Source organism: Parasteatoda tepidariorum, chromosome 4, assembly GCF_043381705.1.
Source record: "Parasteatoda tepidariorum isolate YZ-2023 chromosome 4, CAS_Ptep_4.0, whole genome shotgun sequence".
Lineage (NCBI taxonomy): Eukaryota > Metazoa > Arthropoda > Arachnida > Araneae > Theridiidae > Parasteatoda > Parasteatoda tepidariorum.
Window position 1 is genome coordinate 48,135,488 of NC_092207.1, and position 21,451 is coordinate 48,156,938.

Consider the following 21,451-nt stretch of genomic DNA (forward strand, 5'->3'; position numbering starts at 1 on the left):
CAGAAATGTTTCAACACGAACTATTGAATTAGAGCTTGACGTTTGCCAAAAAACAAAGTTAAACTATAGTCTCAAACGCATAAATCTAACGTTTAAGTTTAACGACTGGGTGCCTCGCGAATTGAAAGAAGTGGCCTGTTTGGCTTTGCTCAGAGATCAAAGAAAAGAGAACATTCTGGACAGAATTGTGACCTGTGATGAAAAATGGGTGTACTACAGCAATACAAGCCGATGAAAGAAGGGTGGTCAGCAGTTTCGGTTGCAAGACGAACGATAACTAACAAGAAGGAGTTTCTCAATATCTGGTGGGGTTGTCGTGGAACTATCTACATAAGAAGTAATTGAAAAGCGGGCAGACTATCAACTGTACAATATACAGCAATATGCTAATCAAAGTTAGAGATGCCATTCGTGAATAACGAGTTCAAAAGGAAGGTGGTTCGCCCTCATCAAGATAACGCCCGGCTACACGCTAGTGCGATGACCAGCTGGACGCTCTACACGTTGGAGTGGGATTTGATGCAACATCCACCATACAGCCAGACATGGTGCCTTCGGATCACTATCTGTTTTCACACCTGGATCTTGATGATACAATCTTCCATTCAAATGACGAGGTCATAATTGAGGTTGATTGCTTTTGGACTCCCGCACGCAACAGTTCTTCGCAGAAGGGATAAAAAAGGTTGCCAAAACGCTGGCAGACCATTGTTGATTTGAATAGAGATTACTATTCTCATTAGCTTTACTGATTTTGTATGTATTTATAATTTCACAAGATTCTTTTTTTTTTCGGCGGAAAACTTTTTACTCAATCCAAAAATTTAATTCTACATTGGACAAATAGTGAAAAATTTTCATGCTGATGCCTTACAACTTGTAGTTAAAGCAATCTGTAAAATTTTTAAATGAGATGTTTTAGGAATTAAAGTAAATTTCCGAACTTTTTGTGAAGCATGTTTTCATGGTAATCTAATTTGTTTTTAAAATTTAGCACTGTAATGTATGTTTAATTTAATTATAAGGAAAATGATTATTAAAAAAATTAACTAACACTAGTTTGACAGACAAAACTAAATTCAATTAATACACATTTTTTATTTATTTCCAATCTACAGAATGAGGTAATTAAAAATTTCCCCAAATGTTTTTTATACACAGATTTAAAATCTTTCAGATAAATTACAATGCTGAAACACCGCCACCGAAAGCAGTTGCAGCTAAAGCACAACACAACAGAAAATGCACCGGTCACTATTCACAACAAACAATAAAAATTGCATGGCCAACAAAAATTAAGCATTAAAAATTTCAATAAGATATTCACATAATATAGAATTTAATTTTTTGATTACACATATAACAATGAAGTTTTAGTGAACAGAGAAATTTGCAAAAAAAATAATAATAATTTCAACATAAAACTTATTTTATATATTGCATCACATCATTTTATTTTTACTAAATTGTTTCTGTTTTTAAACCCAAGAAAAGAATTAAAAAAGAGTTTAAAGAATATTCTCTAATATATTTATAGCATTATACTCAATGCTATATAGGTTTTATGGACCATAGGACGAAATTTTTCTAGGACTTGAAGCACAAAGACACATTTTTTAGACTTTTTGATTTGTTGTTCAAAATCATAAATTCTATATAAATTTAGGGACTGTGAAATTGTCCTTGTCTTCTCTTTGAATACGACCTTCATTATACCAAACAAAAGGTCTATTGCATATAATCTGGGAAGTTTAGTAATGTTAAAACCGTTCTTTTAAATGAACAAATAAAAAAAAATTTCAAACATGTTTTGAAAGAGAGGCATGGATAACAGAAACCACAATAAAAATCAGACTTATCTCACTTAAGAATTTATGAGCAAAAGAAAAAGTTTAAACAAAAATCATGCTTTACAACTCCTTCTCTTTTAATAATTATAATAAATATTGCAAATGTGCAATATTTTAGAACTTAAAAATCTGAATAAAAGTATTGGAAAAAAAGTAAAAGAAAAAAACAGACAATAAAAAAGTTTTTCACAAAAAATATGTCAGAAAAAACTTAATTTATTGTGTACCATTTAGAAACTTTCATCCAAAGTAAGAAAATGCAATTAAACAAATTATGCTCAAAAGATAATATAGTAATAAAAATTATTAACAGTGATTTTAAAGATATAAGATGTTTCCAACCTTTCAAGTGAATAGTGGTAAAATATTGTTGGCACTTTTGGTGAAGCAAATAATGTAAATATATTTAAATATTGATACATCAAAAATCTATAGATCAATAACAGAAAAGGTACTAACAATTTTGAATTTGTAGAAATAAACTATAAACAATTTTAAAAACAAAAATAATGCAAATTTAAAAACATCTACTTGATATAAAATGTTCAGATAAGAACATTTTAGAAGTAAATGTATAAAACATTGATATAGTTAAACAATATATCAATTGGATATAGTGCAAACAAACATACATATAAAACATGCATTTTAATAATTTCGAATTTGAAACATTCAACTGAAAATTTATCTTCATAGGTCTTAAAAATAATTATATTAAAATGAAAAGTAATGATCTTGTCCTAAAAATGAACTTTTTCATTTTATAATAAAAATATTTTAAGATCAACGAGTAAATAAATTTATTTTCACTGTTTTTCAACTAACCACGCACTAAAGTTTGAAACATATTAAAACAATTGCGTAATCCCACAATACAGGAAGATTTTTATCACCGGAAATACATATAAATCTCAATCAGTAATATAACAACTTAAGAGCAACATGTATAAAACTAAGAATTTTTGGAAAAAATAGCCAAATAGGAATTAAAATGGTATCAAATTCTTTTTTTAAAAAAAATTATCAACTAAATTAAGCTAATAAAAAGAGACTTTTTTATTTAAAGAAAAATTTTGTTCAAGTTTTACACCAATTTTCAATGATCGATAGTTTACCACAAATTGTAAGAAAAAAAAATACTGTCCAATATTGGAAGATTGTATAGTGTTGGTAACGAATCCAGAAAATTTAATGCTTTTAATACATTCAATTAAATAAAAATTGAAAGTGAAAATCCTATTGGCAGATTTCCTGATCTAATATGTCTCATGGAGTTAATAAGCATATCTATGAAAATTAACTATTAGTTATTATAATTAGAAGTTAAGCGACAAATCTTTGTTTAAATGTCCCACTTTTTCTGATATATAATTAAAGCACTGAATTTTGGCTCATACCGGTATATGATTTTTTTTAAGCCTACTTCAAATGTTCTTTTTTAATAAAATAATAATTATTTAAATTTGGAGAATAAATAAAAACTTTTGAAAGGTATAAAAGAAACAGATAAATGAATAATAAACGAATGAGGCAGTGATTGGTGCAAGTCGAAACAGTAGTAGTGATACACTAACAATCGATATTTGTTTCCAATACACATATTGATGCAATAAAAAAATGTTTTACAATTATGACATAACATCTTTAATACATCCTACTAAAAGCATAAGTGCACATAAAAAGCTGGTTACACATTGTAAAAAAAAAAATATGTAAATAGAAAAGGAATGTGAGAGCACATCAAGTTTTGGAATGTTTTCAAAACAGATATTGTTATAAATAACAAACATTTGAAGCTGACACAGAGTAAGTTATTTAACTAAAAAGTAACAGAAATAGAAGACTTAAAATAAGTTTGTCATTTTAACAATTATGTGATACAATAAACAGGTATAAATCTAATAACTAATTTATAACAGTACAATTTCAAGGTTTTATTAACAATTTATTCTACTATTTGTCTTTGAATAGAAGAGTCTTGAAACTGAATCCAATAGTATATATATATATATATATAAAATCCCCAAATAATTAGAAATAAAACTAATTGCAAAAATTTGATTCACATAAAAGAATTTTACTTTAAAATTAATCTTTCAAAATAGTGTTACTATGAAAAAAATCAATCAAAAATATATAGTATTTTTAGTTCAACTAGATTATGATACAATGCAAAGAGGAAAGTTTGATGAGTTAAAATAAATTTTAATCAACATAAAATTTTTCTATAAACGTGATATAATAAAATATAAAAATTTGAAATAATGTAACTTTAGACAAAAAGATGTCACCAGCAATAAAAACCCATTTTAATATGAAATCAATTACAAGCTATAAGGGTAATTGAAAATTTCAGTTAATTAATAGCTTCTTTAATTGTTATACTAACTTCTTTAAATAGTTAATAAATAACTTCTGTAATTGTCTTAGTAAAGTGGTTAAAAACAAATATATAGTTTTCAGTGTTATTTTAATAAGGATTATAGGTCTCAACTAACTTTAAGTTATTTGGGCACATTTGTACAAAAGAACTTTTCTATAAGTATTTTTATCCAAAAATATGAAGAAAAACTATTTTTCTGCGCAGAAAAACAACTAAATCCAACACCAAATCAAGTTCAGAATAGACAATAAAAATAAATGTTAGTCTAATTACAGAGTGGATATTTGTCTTAAGGGTGTCCAGGATAAATTATTCAATTATAAAATTTAATTGTCTCAAAACTTTTCTTTTCAAAGGCAATTAGCAACCAAAATAAGGTTTTTCGAAACGAAGTGTAGAAAAGAAGAATCAACAATTATTTATTTTGATAATTTTGTTTCTACCATAATAAAAACAATCAACAAAGCACTAATTGATATAACAAAATATTTTGGCAATTAAAATGAAAAATGTCTAAAAAAAATCAACATTTACACATATACAAAATTGGCACCAAGAATGTTGTAGACCCAATAGCACCAGTCTTGCATAGCACTACATACTAATCATCTGGTTGCCTTGAGATATACTGTGGATTGAAATTGAAGAGCAACATCTTAATAGTGATGCATAACATAAACAAGAAATTATCAATTTTGTCACAGATATATTTTTTTAAAAATTTAATCCTATTAATTATTAACTTAAATGACTGATGGCTATTTTAAAAAGGACATTTTTCACCATGACACTGTAATAAAAACATTTTATAACAACAAAACCTTTGAAATTCAATTATTATAAATTTTCGTAACACAGTTAAAGTTTCTTAATAGTTATTAGTGATCTTTTTTAAAAATATTTCATTTCTTAGCAAATTATTAGGTGCAGAAACTTATATCCTTACTGTTTCATAACATTTATATAAATGATTGAATACATAATTAATTAATCCGTAAATTGCTCAAAAGTCGAAATAATTATAATTTCTAATGCTAAATTTGATATAACATCTGGAAACAAAAGAAAAAGTTAGCAGCTATGCTCCTTTTATTAAAACTTTGCTCAATAGTTCAAAGTATCTATTCACCATCTTTGGGCAACAGCAAATGAAAGAGTATGTCACCGGTACAACGAATTTATTAAAAAAAATTGCAATGAAGCAACAGTTCAAGATGAAACAATCAATGATCCCCACGAAGGAGTTCCATGAGAAGGTTGAAGCTGGGCATATCACCAGTTCTTTGTTTTGTGGTCAATGAGTCCTTGCCGACTTGGCAGGCTCGCTCAAGCTCAGGAAGTCTAAGCAATAGTTCACCAAACTTGCTTGGTTGATGTGGATAATGAGAAGCGGTATAATTTTGCAGAGCTTCAAGAACTTCTTTTTGACAAGCCCGAACTTTGTCAGGTTCTTTTAAGCCATGAGCATCTGAAATGAAATAAAAATAATTACACAAATTTATGTACTATCACGTTACACGGTTAAATTTGGCATCTGAATAAATTAAATACTATATTCTAAGCATAAAAAATAATTTACTAGTTTTAATAATTTATAAATTTAAGTAGTACCAAAGTATGTACCGAAATTCAGGACAAAATTAAAAAAAGAAAAGAAAAAAATGAAAGACTCAATTCAGCTTACAACTTTATTTAATAATTTTAGAAGTATACAAGTTAAAAGGATTCAAGGTTGGAACCAACCTTAAACACTCTATTTTTGATATCGATAGCTGGAGTATTTGTTTAACTTCTTGTGAATATGGTCTTGCAGATATTGAACAAACTCATTCATTTGAGGTTTTAACACTGAGAAAGGTTTTTGTTTATTCAGGGTTGCCACTCAAATCTGGAAAAAAAAATTCCTTGTGTTTTCCCTTTACATGTTATATGCAATATATTAAGAGGAAACAACAATTACTGTGCTCTTCTGTGAGCAATATTGGGCTAACTATATTTATCAGTTTCAATTGCTGGAAAAACAGCTGAGCATACTTAAATAATGCTATGGTAAATGAAATAGTTTAGTATAGCTGAAATATCATGGTTAAATATCCCATAGCTTACGCTTTGAGTGGTCACCATTTTTTAAAAGATCAAAATAAAAAAAAACAAAATTCCCTGTATTTTCCCAGTTTGTAAAGAAAAAAATCAAAATTCCCTGTATTTTCCTTGTTATTTTAGGTGATTTTTAAATTCCCTGTATTTTTCTAGTTTTCCCTGTGGAGTGGCAACCCTGTTATTAAACTGAAACTATAGTAGGTCCATTGATGAACGTTCATTTGTGCTTTAACGTTATTTACGCATCCTTAAACTTCCACTTCAAGAACATGAAAGACGTGTCAAAAATCAATTTATTAAGCGATCTTCAACTGCCAAACATACTTCAAACCCTAATCACAGGTTCGAATTTTCATCTGCTAAAATTAACAATGTTTTTCAGCTACTGACTATGACTTCTGAGAATTGTTCCATATTTTGAAAATTTTAATAACGATCTTTTTATCATCCCATTGTTTCTTAATAATAGTACATTTATTTTAATTTTTGTATCATGTATTCCTAGGGTTCACACATATTATACTGATATCCCTTCTTTTATTATTTTGCTTCAGCTTGATCCTCTATCTCTATTGATTATACCATTTTTTCCTTATTGCATCTTGTTTATTGTGTGAAAGGTTCTATTTTGTATGTAGAAGGAAATTAATAGTATGTCTGATTTTGTGTTATTGTTTAAGTTAATTCATGTTTTTTTTTGCTTTATTCATAAGCAATATAAGGCATACTTCATTAGTTTTGACCTAAAAGGATTCACCAAAACAACGAAATATATTTCCATATGAGAAATGTATTTAAATTTTAGTAAGTAAAGGGAAAAAAAATTAGGTGTGATTCAAATGTCACTATTTTCATTGTCACTATTCATTGTCACTATTCAAATGTCACTATTTTCACTATTAATATTGTTTATTTAAATAAACAAAAGCAGCTTTTTAACTTTTTGCTCATCCCATCAATACATGAGTAAGATGTAAGCGTTGTTACCAAAAAACTATTTGTAGGGTTTGTAAAACTTGAAGTTTTAAGTAATAATATCATTCACATTCTTTTATTCTAACTGTTTACATCCTTACAATGGATTAAGCATAGAGCCTAGGACATCAATGCTTATAGAAGATCGTATGGTAATAACCGTGTTATATTCTCATTACACGTATCAAGTAAAACAAAATACTTTGTCCACGAGATTGGGTTGCACCATGACTTGTTTTAAAATGCTCTATATATTGCTCGACTTGGATGGCTAAAAGTAACTGTTTGTTTTGTTCATTTAAAGAGCAGAATGCTTCTCTATTTCTAAGTAATTATTCTAAATAAAAAATCTTTAAAAAAATTCATTAATTCCAATGAATATGCATGAGCACAACAAAAATTCTTCTGGCATTTTAATTACAGATTCACCAGTTTTCTTGTTTTGAAATCTCAGATTCTTAATAGTAAACCATGAAGTAGAAAGAAATGGCAGGTTAAACACGAGTTAAAGATTAGAGATTACAAGAGTCTATATTATTCTCATTTAAATGGAAAAAATTCTACAATAAATGCTCAAAATTTAAAGGAAAAATATTTAAAATACACGATCCTCCTCAGCAATATTTTCAATAAAAAATGTATCAGTTTAGTGAAATTCAATGTACTATGCATATAAAACTCCATTCACTACACTGCATATTTATAAATCAAGCTAGAAATTATAAATAGAAACAATGCTAAAACACTAAAAAAATAAGAAATATAAAAAAATATTAGGTATTTTATTTTAAACTTCTATTTTAAAGTTTTTTGAAGAAAAAAAAATTCTTACCAGATGTCAATAGAATGATAACTTTCAATGATACATATTCATATTGATCTACTTGTAACCGTCTTAAGTGTTCAGTTAAGTTAAACATACGATCAATAACAGGACTTAAGCCCATAGCTTGAGCTTGTGCCATGGTGACAGATTTTTCATGGGAAATTCGTATTTCATTTGGTGTTGACATAGATCTGTAACAGCAACTGAGCAGCAATAGTTCACACCATGAATTAATTAAAAGAGCGATTTGATCATCCATCTAAAAAAAGGAGCAAATTAATAAAATAGTGTTAAAATAGATAATAATTCATCAGTTTTATATGTTTCTTTTTTACTTATCAAATAGAAAAAATCAAAATGGAGAACAAGATTTTAAGCATAATTGATGGTAACATATAAACAATTATTGTTCTTTTTATACTATACAAAGTTGCAACTGTTTGCTAAAGAGGATGAGACTTATAAATTAAATTGAGTTTTCTAAAAAGGTTAAGACATCTGCCATCGATTCATCATCATAAGAAAAACTCCCACAGTGAGTTATTCTAAAAAAATAAGAAGACTAAAAAATATCCTTTAATATTTAGCTTGTTTGTGGCAGGAGTATAATATTTTACTGGCAAGCAACATTCCTGTAAATATTTTATAGATTAATAAACCATGACAATCGTAGAATTATTAGTTCTCTCCAAAACAAGCTAAAAATGAATTGTTATACATCCAGTTTTTCTCACTTACAGGCAAGGTTCCTTAAGGGAATCATTACTAATTTGTAGAAGAAAAAAAATTTCAACATGTTTTCCAAATTAAACTATAATATTAACATATAAAGGAATTAATATATTAATCCATTAACTTAAAAGTTTGAAGAAATAATTGCTAAGTTAAAGGGTTAAATAAAATATACATTAAATTAAAAAAAAATTCTCTAAATATATTCTACTCAGTAACTAAACTTTATTTAAGACTCTTCTGTTAGTTGTTTTGAAATGTAATTAACTATTATGTGGAAATAGTTTTTAATAAGAGACAATTCTGAATATCTAATATTCTGTGCTTATAATTGTAATTTAGTTTAATATTTTTTTATTCAGAATATTTTTAATTAAGGTGTTTCACTAATTTCCAAAGGAAATTAAACATTGTATAGAATCCCTTGGTTCACCATTTTAAAATTATGTGATTACTGAATTGTTAATTGGATTACAATCATATTAATTAAACTGTGCAAAAAATACAGAAAAAGAACATATATTATGAATTGTGTTAAGAAATATTATTTGAAAATAAGGAATAGACTTACTCCTATTTCTCGAAACAATGGTAAACTTTTGCACCACTTGACAATTTTATACAGTCTATTATCGGCAATATTACATAAATTACTTAAGAAATCTTGATCACCATCAGATAATTTACAAGGAGTTTGATTAGAAGATTTTGATGGTTCTTTATCTGTATAATGCCACAGATGCTCAACAGAAAGAATATCTTGAATAAGAGGTGGGACGATTGGTTGATTTTGTTCATCTGGAGAATTGGCACCAGCTGACTCTAAATAAATAAAAACAACAAAATATTAGACAATGTTGGTTTGAGAGACAAAAAACATTTAAGTACAAAATAATACCTAAATAAATAGCCCTTGGTTAAATCACAAAATAATATTCCATCACAAAATATTTTGGGTCAGTTGTTCAATGGGCGTTATTAAATATACAATAAAATCACATAATATTAATATTTTCATATTTTATATACATAACTTGTAAGCTAAAGAGACATGTAATAAATTACTGGCAAACTTCAATCTTAAGTTTTAGATTTTGATGGGCTGCTGGGCCATATGCTGCGCACTGGTGGATGAAATAAAATTAAGAAGAAGAAAAAAAGAAGTTTTAACTTCTTTTACTAAGTAGCATGCTAAGAGTAAATGAAATTAATTTAATCATAAATAAACAAAATAACATATTAATAATTTTTTTTCAATCTGATATTGTATTTCAAGATTACAGCATTTAAAAAAAGAAATTGAAATATTATGATTTTAACCAATTCCTTCTTATAAGGGTGGTGGGCTATTTTTTCATTATTATACTTATTTTCCTTTCATTTACAAATTATTCAACAAAAAATAAGCACCTTTTAAGCACTTTTCAAGCACTCAAATAATATTTTTTAGCACTTTAAAAAAATATCATAATTAGGCAGAGTTGGAAAGTTTTTGACAATTAAGTTTTATCTTGTTTAAACCGTCATGTCTAAAAAAAAACTTTTTGGCAAAGTTTTTGACAATTGTTAAAAATCATGAAATTTTGAATCGTGTAAAACGAATGGCGTTTTTATAGCCTACGGACTGACAATACGGCAAAATAGATAGGGGTTGAAATAATTTTGAAAAATGTTGAATAGAACAACATGAACTGTGTCTTTTTGCATAATTTAAAGAGAAAATCAACATAGTAAAGGAAAAATCTCATTTTGAAAATGGGAAAATTAAGCACTTTTTAAAAACACCAAATGAAAAAAGCACCTTTAAGAGCTTTTAAAAAACGAAAATCGAAAATAAGCACCTTTAAGCACTTTTTAAAAACGCTGCACACCCTGAATTAACATTTAGTTTGTCCCCTATAAAAATATTTTCGAAAATTATTAGTCCAATACTCAATGTAGCACCGGAAGAAGAATGGGGATTGCTTTGTTTTTATTTATAGAAAGTGCAGTAAATTAACAAAAAATCATTTTATCAAAAAAACAAACAAACCTTTGGAAGACCTAGAGGAAGATATATCTTGTTTGCTATGGCAATCACTAGGAAGTGAAGATGGAGAAATACTGATATCACCCATGAAAGGCACACGATCATCACCAAGTGGTGTAGCAGGTAAAGTGTATGAACACTGATATGTGCTACGGCCGCCTCTAGTCCGATCTTCTCGAATAGCTAAGGGTAACAAATTTATAAGATATCATTACATAGAAATAACAATTTCAGAGTTGATAAAAATCAATTTAAAAAAATATATATTTTTTAAAATTTAAACTAGATTTATTTCCTTTATTATTTTTTTTATTACTTTCACCAATCAAAGATCTGATTAAATGTATAAATACTTAGTATTATTTAATCACAATACTAAAACTGAAAAATTTATAACTATAACTAAATAATCACTGCTTAAGTGAAACCATAGTTATTTTCATTTATCGATCTTATGAATTGTATAACCAAGAGACCAATTAAACATCAAATAAAAAATTAATTAAGATCAAAAAACATTTTAATTTAAAAAATCAATTATTCAAAATTAATCTTGGCAGGAAATTTTTTTACTTCATTATTTAAATAGATTAGGAATTTTTAATTATTTTGTAATACAATAGAAAATTATAAGTGAAAAATTTACACTTGATTATTTACTACACTTAGTCTTCTCTCACTTTCCTTATTCTCAGGATGAAACCCTCCTTATCAATGAATTTAAACTTTGATTAAATTATAAACATTTTAAAATGAGAAACAAAGCTAAGTGGGTTAAAGATTAAATATTTTTTTTATTTTGATCATTTAATTCATGCATATAGCATATTTTCCCCTTATTCATTGTTACATACTTTTATGCCTACTTTTAAAATAGAAACTATGAGCAACAAAGTCCTTAATAATACATTCAAAATATCTCATGTAGATCATCAGGCCACTTTAAAACACAACATGTAATCTGATGGTATTATATTTAAATGTTTGGAAATTTAAATTTTAAACTATTTCATTCCCACTTTAAAGTTTGGTTAGGTTGCTAAGATTTCTATGCATTTATTATAGTCATTATGGCAGTTAGCAGGCTAAAGTAGATTAAGTATTCGCCTAAAAATGAAATAGGAATAGTGGATAACTATAAAAATTGAGCATCCTATAATGTTATAATAGTCTCTTATTAAGTTCAATAACATTTATTAAACAATACATATAAATTTAGTTACACATTACCTTCTAATTTCATACCCATACGAAGACATTTATTGAATCTACATGCAGGACATTTTTTTCTTGTGCTTATAGAAACATGGCAATTGGCACCCCTCAAACAAACATAATTCTTCTTATTTTGAACTGTGCGTTTGAAAAAACCTTTACAACTTTCACATGAGAAGATCCCATAGTGGAAGCCAGAAATGCGATCTCCACATATGGGACAAGGTCCACTCAACAGCTGCTGACGAGATATCCCTGGGGCTCCACCTATATTTAAGGGATTTTGGGATAAATCACCAAGTAATTGCAGTCTAGTATCTTCAAGATTGTCACTGGATGGTCTTCGTGTCGGACTTGAAAAATCACTTGCGTTGGATTCATCAGAGGCACTGGAGTGAACTGAGGCACTAGATGCTGAAAGTATAATAATCATTAAGAAGGGAATTTTAATTCAATAAACAAAATACAAAAATCTTCTTTATAGTTTTACAGATAGGAAATAGAGGTGAATGATATTATTGGCTTGATTATTTTATTTTTAAATCTCTCCTGCTTAGTGGTCATTATAGCATGTTTGAACTTGCAATTAAAAACAATTTCTGAAGAATAATAAAAATAGGAAAGATTGAATAGTGTTCTAATTTATAACTTAAATAAATTCTTTTAAATATATTTTTATATTATTTTTACACTTAAATATCTTACAAACAAAATAAAAACCATAAAATAGAGAATTAGACATATTTTTAAGCCCTTAATAAAATATTCCTGAAATATTTAAACACTCACACCCAATGTAACATCTTTGCACCTTTTAATGTGCAGAATATTGTAATTCCTTCTACTTTGCAAGATTCAAAGTTTAACTATTATAGAGTGAGCGCAACAGGTTCAAAAGTGTCACACATGTTGATCTTTCGTCAGAGTCAATTTTTTTTTTCCTTTTACAATAGATTTAAATTACTTTAAACTTACAAGAAAACACGTTTTCAAAGGTAAGAAAATATGTGATGGATTAAATAATATTATTATAATATTTTATCATTGAATATCTTACAAAATAAGATTGGAAGCTAAAGAGTAGTGTATAATAATTTTTCAAACACTTAATTTTGATAAAATAATTTCTGAATCACTGAAATTCTGATATTTAAACAATCACTATAGTTATGTGCACATGTGCTTTTAATATACAGAATATTGTGATTTGTCATATTTTGTTAGATTCAAACGATTACGATGTGAATGTAGACTTAGCAGATTTAAAAGTATCATACTTGTTGATCTTCCTTCAGGTGTTGGATGTTGAGATAATGGTGATATTTGGCTTAGCCTTGTTTCTAAAGCAAGATGATCCTGAGACACATACTGATAAGATGGAAGTGCAGGTGAGGAGCCATCAAGCAGACATGCTTGATCAGGTGTGGTGGTGCCAGGTTTCTGAAGACCAGGAGACACAGACACGCTATAAGGACGATGCCTAGATTGTGATGATGCCATATGACCCGGACTGCGGGCAGGCGAAAAGCTCTCCAACTCATTACGCCTAGTCTGATTGGGACTCTGAGAAGGAGAAAACATTGGCCCATCCACAGTGATGTGCCTTCCCTGAAAGAAACAAAAAGTTTTAAAATAAGTTTAAACAAATTAGAATTGAGGTAATACTGCATTAAAAATTTAACTTTAATTTGTAACAATTACAGAAATCTTATAAAATAAGCATATGATTTGAAAACAAATGATTTATCTTAGAAAAAAGGATACAACAAGCGAATCAGCAAATGTAATAGATTCAGAAATGGGAATCATCGAGATCATTATAAGACATTTAGATGGCAAATAATTAATGATTTTCAAAGGTTTCCAATAATTAATAAAAAATTCAAAGGTTCTTTTTTAAAAAAATAAATAACAAATGGGACCATAACTTACAAATAAAAAAAAAGTCAAACTTTTACACAGAAAAATTTTCTTTTTATTTCTTTCCTTGCTAAAGTGCAGATACAATAATTTTTGCTACAAAATTTAAATACAAAGAAAATTTTGAAAACTATAACTTGCAAAAGATTGATTTAAAATATTCAATAACAGAGATATTACTCTAGCAACAATACTGGCCGTAGAATTTTCCCTCATAGCACTTCAAGAAAGAGACATGTAATTTCTAAAAAGTCACACTATGGGTACAAAGCACGATAAGCTACAAGCACAGGCATCAAAATGCTGCACGTGTCTAGAAATTTCTCCTGTAATATGTTTCGTCTTGCCTGTAGCATGATGTACTAATTGTAAAAAACCGTGGTTGCATGTGGAAAATTATTACTAAACCCCTAGACAGCTGTTTCTGACACTTGAAATACTTTTTAAGCTTCTGAAAAGACGCTGTCAGCTGCCTTGATTCTGCAGTAACCCTAGATCTTCTCTGAATATCCCAGAGAATCAACTTTGTGTAAAGGATTCCAGATATTGTGTACAGAATTCGTTACTGGACAGAGCTTTCACAGAAATACTAAGATTATATTCCAGCATGCTTTATATTATAACTTTCTAACACTATCACACTATGCCATGCTGCATGCACACAGTATCATATTCGTCTCCAGTTGAACCCTTAATTTGAGTTTCAACCCTTCTCACTTGTAATATACTGATTTTTCAAAATTGTTCTTAAATTTTACACACCAGTATATTTAATACTTCAAAATTAAATTTAAAATTAAACAAAGTGAGACATTTTGTATATGTTCAGACACATGAGTGCAAAATATTATAATTCTCCTGATTGTTTTAAGCTTATGTAAATTATGCAGAGAATAACTCAAAAGCTAATTATCACATCAAAATTCTAATTTACTTGTAAAGGACTTCCAGTAGGTGAGCAGGCTGATCCATCACTACTATTTCCTGTGGTATGCCGGGAAAGAACTGGGCTCTGGGTATGAGAATATATTGAGGAGGCACTACTAACATATCTACCCATAAGTGGGCTTTGGCTCGGAGAATAGGAAGATCGAGAACTAGAGCTGCTTGTAGGACGGGTGAGGATAGGACTGGGAGTTTGACTGTAGGGACCACTATAACCAATTAAATTTCGGCTTTGAAGGGAATTTTGATGATTCACAAGAAGAGATTCTATAAAAACAGATACACCAAAATATTAACACAATTACAAAAAAATGCATAAAAATGATATTAATAAAGATATTGTAAAATAATATTCCAAGAACATATAACTAATTAACTTTGGCAAAATTTGATCTCTAAACAATGCTCAACATTTTACTTAAATAATGCCTCACTCTTTTTCTGTTATTAAAATATATTCTATTTTTAATTCTCAATTGTAAAATCTTCATTTGTTATAACTAAAGCTTTCCCTTTGTGACAACTACTTGTTCTTCAAATTTTACCATAGATTCATAAAGGTGCATGGAAGAATACATCCCTCAGACAAACTAGGAAGGCACTTAGAAGTTCATATTCTATCTTTTTCACTTTAAAAGTTGAAAGTGTTTATGTGCTTTGTGTGGAATGAATATTTTTGAATTTAGGGTTAAATATACAATGCTTTATTACATCATACCCTTAAGTCAATAGAAGAAGTAGTGCTACTTGGTATTATATTAATCAAATTTTTATAGTGAATGGTAACTCAAATGTATCACTTTTAGAAAGACTTCTAATATCTGTTTTTGAATGCAAACAATAATTAAATCATATCTTACATTTTTTAATTTAAGCAGGGTTCCCACTCAATTTTAGAAAAAAATTCCCTGATTTTTCCAGGTATATCAAGAAATTTTTTATGAAAATCCATACCATATTTCATCAACACCACAGTATTTTTCATCAGAAAACTTAATTTTTTTTATTTTTAATTTGTAATATCAAATAATAGATTTTGTGGGGAAAAACATATAATATAATGAAAATGGAAAAGTTTCACTAAAAAGTGGAATTTCATAAAATAATTGTAATAGATGTTAGAATTATTTAAATCAAATTTATGATTTTTGTTATTGACAATTCTAGGGCTGGTTATTTTCCAGGTATGATATACGAATTTTTCACATTTTTAGTTAAAAATTGCAACTTTCCCTGCTTTTTAAAGTTAAAGTAAAATTCCTGACAACTCCAGGATTTCCCTGTTCTCCCTGACCCATGGGAGCTTGTTTAAAGATGTTCTTACTTTGCTCCTGATGCGATGAAACGGAAAAAGACTATATTCCATTATTTCATATTAAAAACATGATTACAACAACTTTTAGGCATTGACAACTTTTCATACTGTATCATTAAACAGATACGTTGCTATTTATCAAACAATTATGATAAATATATTACTTAACACAGTCAAATTTGCAACATACTAATAAAATAAATGACCTTTAACTCAGTATAATAATGCTATTAAAATTTCAAGATTAATAGAATAGAATAAAATTTACTACCTTAAGTATTAAAAAATGGAGATTAACAAAACAAATGGTAATTATAAAACTTTTATAATGTTTGACTTATCATTAAACATTTATGATATCTGAATTTAGAAAAGATTTTCCATAAGTAAAGTAATTTCTTAAAATAATCTTAAAAATACAAAATAATAATATTTCAAAGGTGTTAGATTGAAAGAAATAATGACTTTTTTCTTCAATTCATTAGAATTTTAATGAAAGGATTTAAAAGTCAATTTAACTTCATCTACTTATTAGAGTGATGATTAGTGTAATAATTATGACGGTATCAAGAGTAATCACCTATACATATAGCCAATGATTTCTGGTATTTGTTATGGTTTTCATGCTCTTAAAACATCAATACGATAAAAAAAAATTTCTTTGATCCTTCATCCCATTCATTACAATGAAAATTATGCAAAAACTACCATTAGCTTCATAGATATGAGCTCTTAACAACAATTTTAAACAAATTTCTTGTTTGGTGTTAAAAAATTTAGAAGTATATCTGATACCAGAGAACGAATAAACTAAAGATTTAAGGGCTTAGATCAACTTCAAAATTCACTTTTATCTAGTTTAGTTCTGAATTTGTTTTTGGTGCATGCTTAGGCTAAAAATGAAAAAAGTACGTTGAGTTATAGTTTTCAAAAAAGAGTGGTTATAAAGGCTACGGACGGTTAGCCATAAGAGAAACATAATTTTTTTATTCTTAAATTTGGTTACTTTATTTGGAATTGAAAAGTATGATGATAAATACTGATGCAATTTTTAATAAATGCATATCTTTTTAATAATTTTTTCAATATATTAATGGAGGAAATATTTAAAAAATATTAGCTATTTTTCCTTTTTTTTAGAGGCATGGTACTTAAATAATTTAATAAAAATAACTAAAATATTAAATATAATATTATTGACTGGATACATACATAACGATCATTAAAATTAATTTCTTGGAGCCCCCTTGACACAAGGGTTCCGCAGAGCACCATTTAGGAACCTCTGCACTATACTACTACAGTTTAGATCGAAGAACAGATGATAGTAGTAATCACTCCACCTCCACTTCGCACTATCTAACCACTCAAACCTGCATCGACTTTTCTGGATCTTCCACTTCCACCGAAATTATATTACATTTTATATCGGTCGTGGAACAGCCGACCCAATTTTGGGTTTACGACTACTAATGTTCAACTCTATAGCCTTGTAATTTTTAACCAATCCAGAAGACAAGGAAACTCCTGGATCAGTACTCCTAGAAGTATTGATTTGTTATGGGAACATGGAGAACTTTGGGACTCGACAGATTTAATGTGCATTAGTCATCATTTACTACACGGGAAACACACAAACTCTTGGACATGGGCCCAGTGCCCTACCAGCCAGGCTATCCCGGCTGAAATCATATTACAGCAAATTTCAAACCACAAAGACAAAATCAGAGAAAAGTCTAATTGGATCAAACACACAGACTTATGCAAGAGAAATTGAATTCCGGCCCAGACCATGCTAGGCGAAAACACAGTACATGTGCAGAAAATTTACTATAAAAGAGTACAAATATGTATTTAATCACATGATTTGTCAATTATTAATATATCTTTAAAAGTTCTTTTTTATCTATGAAACAAAAGTGTTACCTACCATAAAGAGTACTATGAGCTACAGGACGGTCATTAGAGTTACTAGTTGGAGTGAGGGATGTATATGGTGAGGGTGAGGCAGGTTTAATAAGACTTATGGTGGTGTGAGGTCCAGATGAACTTCCAGATAAAGAGTCAGAGTTTCCAAGGCTATTTCGAACAGTTATGGTACTTTCAGAAACTTCACACGTTTCATTATTTTCATTCTAGAAAGAAAAATATTATTTTTAGGTGGGTATGACTGGGCAATAGAACATGTTTAAGTTAAGGGCATCCTGGAGTCAGATTCTATGTTTCCAATCTTCCATGTAAACCAATGGAGATAAAAATACCACATTCCTATTAGGTCAATAATTAATGTTTTCAGACTATTTTTTGTATTCTTTTATTCACTAAAATTCATTTTATGGTAATTAGTTACTAAATTTTAATTTTTAAGAATTTTTTAAATTCTGTTAAACTTTACCAAAACTTATCAGTAGCTTTGAAAAAATTATTAAAGTAACTAAAACTTAAACTAAATGGTAACTAAGTTCCCTAAAATACATTTTAATGAATATAATGAAAAAAATATTTCAAAATATTTATATTCACATAATAGGAAGCTGGCATTAATATAATTCTCTGCTTATGTTGGGAAGCAAGGAAAATAGAATTTTGTTTACAAGACACTCTAGTCTCAATTTATGTGGCTATAGTTGAAAGAAAATGTATACTTGTTTAGCATATTTCCAATTAATAAATTTTGAAATTTTTATACATTCCAGCTAATGTTTTAAAACTTAAAAATATTTTAATTAATGCAAAACTTTTGAAAGATAGGATATATAACTACAGAATTAAGTTTGAACACAACAAAAACTTTTCTTTCAGGGGGAAAAAAAATCTGTAAAGGAAAATAATTTTTAAAGTTATGCAAAAAATAATTTTGTAATATTGAAACAAAATTGAATTTTAAAATCCATTTCTAGCAAAAAATTAGCAATCAAAACTGTAGAAATTCTAATAAAATTTAATATGTATTGCCAATATTGCAACTTTTGATAACGCATTATTATTTTCCAGACTAACATGCAAATTAAATAACAAATAAATCACCTGAAATAATTTCCTTCTGGATATTTAGGGAGAACATTTTCAGAATTGAAAATTTTCTTCCCCCTTTAATCTTCTTGTGATGTAAAAGAAAAGAAAGAAGAAATCTTTTCCCAATCTGATTCCTACCTTTTTTAATTAATCTATTTTTATTTTTAAGTGATTTAAAGAAAAAAAAGGCAGAATAGTAATAAAAGTAATTAATATTGTGATTATTCATAATTATTTTATAAAATAAAAAAAAACATGTACAACTCTTGTTTCTTTCATTTTTAATATTTATACTTATATTTAATAATATGGAACCCAGAAGGAAATGACTATGCAATTTATATGTATCTCATGATAATCCTATAGTAAATTTTTACATGTAGGAATGTATATTTATTAACCGCTTCCCTTACCAATTTTTTTGGGAAAAAAAATAAAAAAATCAGCGTATTTTTTTTATTTTATCAATAAATACAAGGAACTAAAACAAAACATATTACACAAGTTCTAAGCTGAAATTATAATCTTTTTATGCGTAAAAAATATTTAATTTATCATCAGTCTATCCCAAATTATCTCGGGCAAATAAAAAAAAATTAAATATTAGTCTTTGTATATGTTCACATCTTCATAATCTGAAAAATCGTCTGCATTACTTTCACTTTCGCTCGCGAACGCCATTTTTTTTCTTCAATTCTTTCTTTTATGTAAATTTATCAACCATCGTATATACAATTGCACAAAACACGTCTGCAGTCCCACAAATAGCAAAACTCCCAAACAAAAATTGGCAAACTTCCAATCACAGCAGATTATTATTATTTGTGGTTTTGCTTCCGGCCGAATAAAAACGTGATAAAACAAAACGTATTGAAACCAATGCCCGAGTTTACTCGGGATAGTAGGGAAGTGGTTAAACACATAATTTATCCCTTCAGACATAAAAAAATTTTTTTTTAAAAAAAAGTTATTTTCAAAATCCTTAAAAAAAATAAATAAATAATATTTTAATTTTAAAACATGTAAAAAAAAGAGAGATTTTTATTTTTAGATTTTTATTGATATTATTTACTATTAATTAAAAAAATTAACATAATAAACTAATTTAAAATTATCAAAATAAATCAAATTTTTAGATTAAAATTTTCTGAAGACTTCATTTTTATAGGAGATTTTACATAGGAAACGTTTTCGTCTTTTCCTAAAAAATCACATAAGCTACAAAAAAATTTAAATTACAAACAATAAGCAGCTTAAAAATTCGAGTTTTTTTCCACTTTCGAATTTTTCCTGTTTCTATAACAATACATTAAATAATTTTAAATGCCGAGTGCAAATGCGTGGCGCTAACTTCCGAAAAAATAATTTATATTTACAATGAAATATGCAGAAATAACTTATTTAAATGAGCAATTAGAAACTCGCGCGTCGTAATAACATCATAGTTAAAATAACAGGATTGTTCAAAATCACGTGAGAAAACATCACGATTATTCATAATTATTTTATANAAAAAAAAAAAAAAAAAAAAAAAAAAAAAAAAAAAAGAAGAAATGGAAAAAAAAAACCCTCCTAAATATACAAAGAAATAAGCACGAATAAAGCGCGTCAATAAGTAATTATTTAAATGCGCGATTTAAAATTCACATTCTTACGTCATAAGAAAAATCGCAATTTTTAAAAATCCATTGCTAGATCTGTGGAAAAAATTTTCGAAAAATAACTTGGACAAAAACAAAGCGCACCAAAAAGTGATAAGTTAAATGTGCGATTTGAAACTCGCGTGTCGTAATAACATCGTACTAAAAATTATGTGATTTTCAATATCATGTAGAAAAAAATAGCAAAAGTTATTTAGATTTACAATGAAATCGGCATAAATAAAGCACGTCAAAAAGTCATATATTAAATACGCGATTTATAACTCATGAGTCGTAATATTGTATTAAATGTATTGGGATTTTACAAACCACATGGAAATTGGCAGTTATAAATGTAAAAAAAAAAAAAAAAAAAAAAAAAAAAAAAAAAAAAAAAAAAAAAAAAAAAAAAAAAAAAAAAAAAAAAAAAATTTTTTTTTTTTTTTTTTTTTTTTTTTTTTTTTTTTTTTTTTTTTTTTTTTTTTTTTTTTTTTTTTTTTTTTTTT

At 27.5% G+C, this 21,451-nt stretch overlaps 1 protein-coding gene across 2 annotated transcripts in view; it reads right to left on the reverse strand.

Moving 5' to 3' along the window:
- Positions 1-1,078: 1,078 nt before the first annotated feature.
- The window catches only part of LOC107457548 (Nuclear hormone receptor FTZ-F1 beta), an 82,198-nt gene continuing 61,825 nt past the window's right edge, over positions 1,079-21,451 (reverse strand). For both annotated transcript variants that reach the window (XM_016075722.4, XM_016075721.4), the window contains exons 3-10: positions 18,221-18,425; positions 14,965-15,242; positions 13,388-13,718; positions 12,126-12,524; positions 10,899-11,078; positions 9,438-9,688; positions 8,141-8,393; positions 1,079-5,701 (exon numbers count right to left, since the gene is read on the reverse strand). In XM_016075722.4, the coding sequence (XP_015931208.1) occupies positions 5,457-5,701; positions 8,141-8,393; positions 9,438-9,688; positions 10,899-11,078; positions 12,126-12,524; positions 13,388-13,718; positions 14,965-15,242; positions 18,221-18,425 (2,142 nt within the window). In that variant the 3' untranslated portion in view covers positions 1,079-5,456. The remainder of the gene's footprint in view (positions 5,702-8,140; positions 8,394-9,437; positions 9,689-10,898; positions 11,079-12,125; positions 12,525-13,387; positions 13,719-14,964; positions 15,243-18,220; positions 18,426-21,451) is intronic.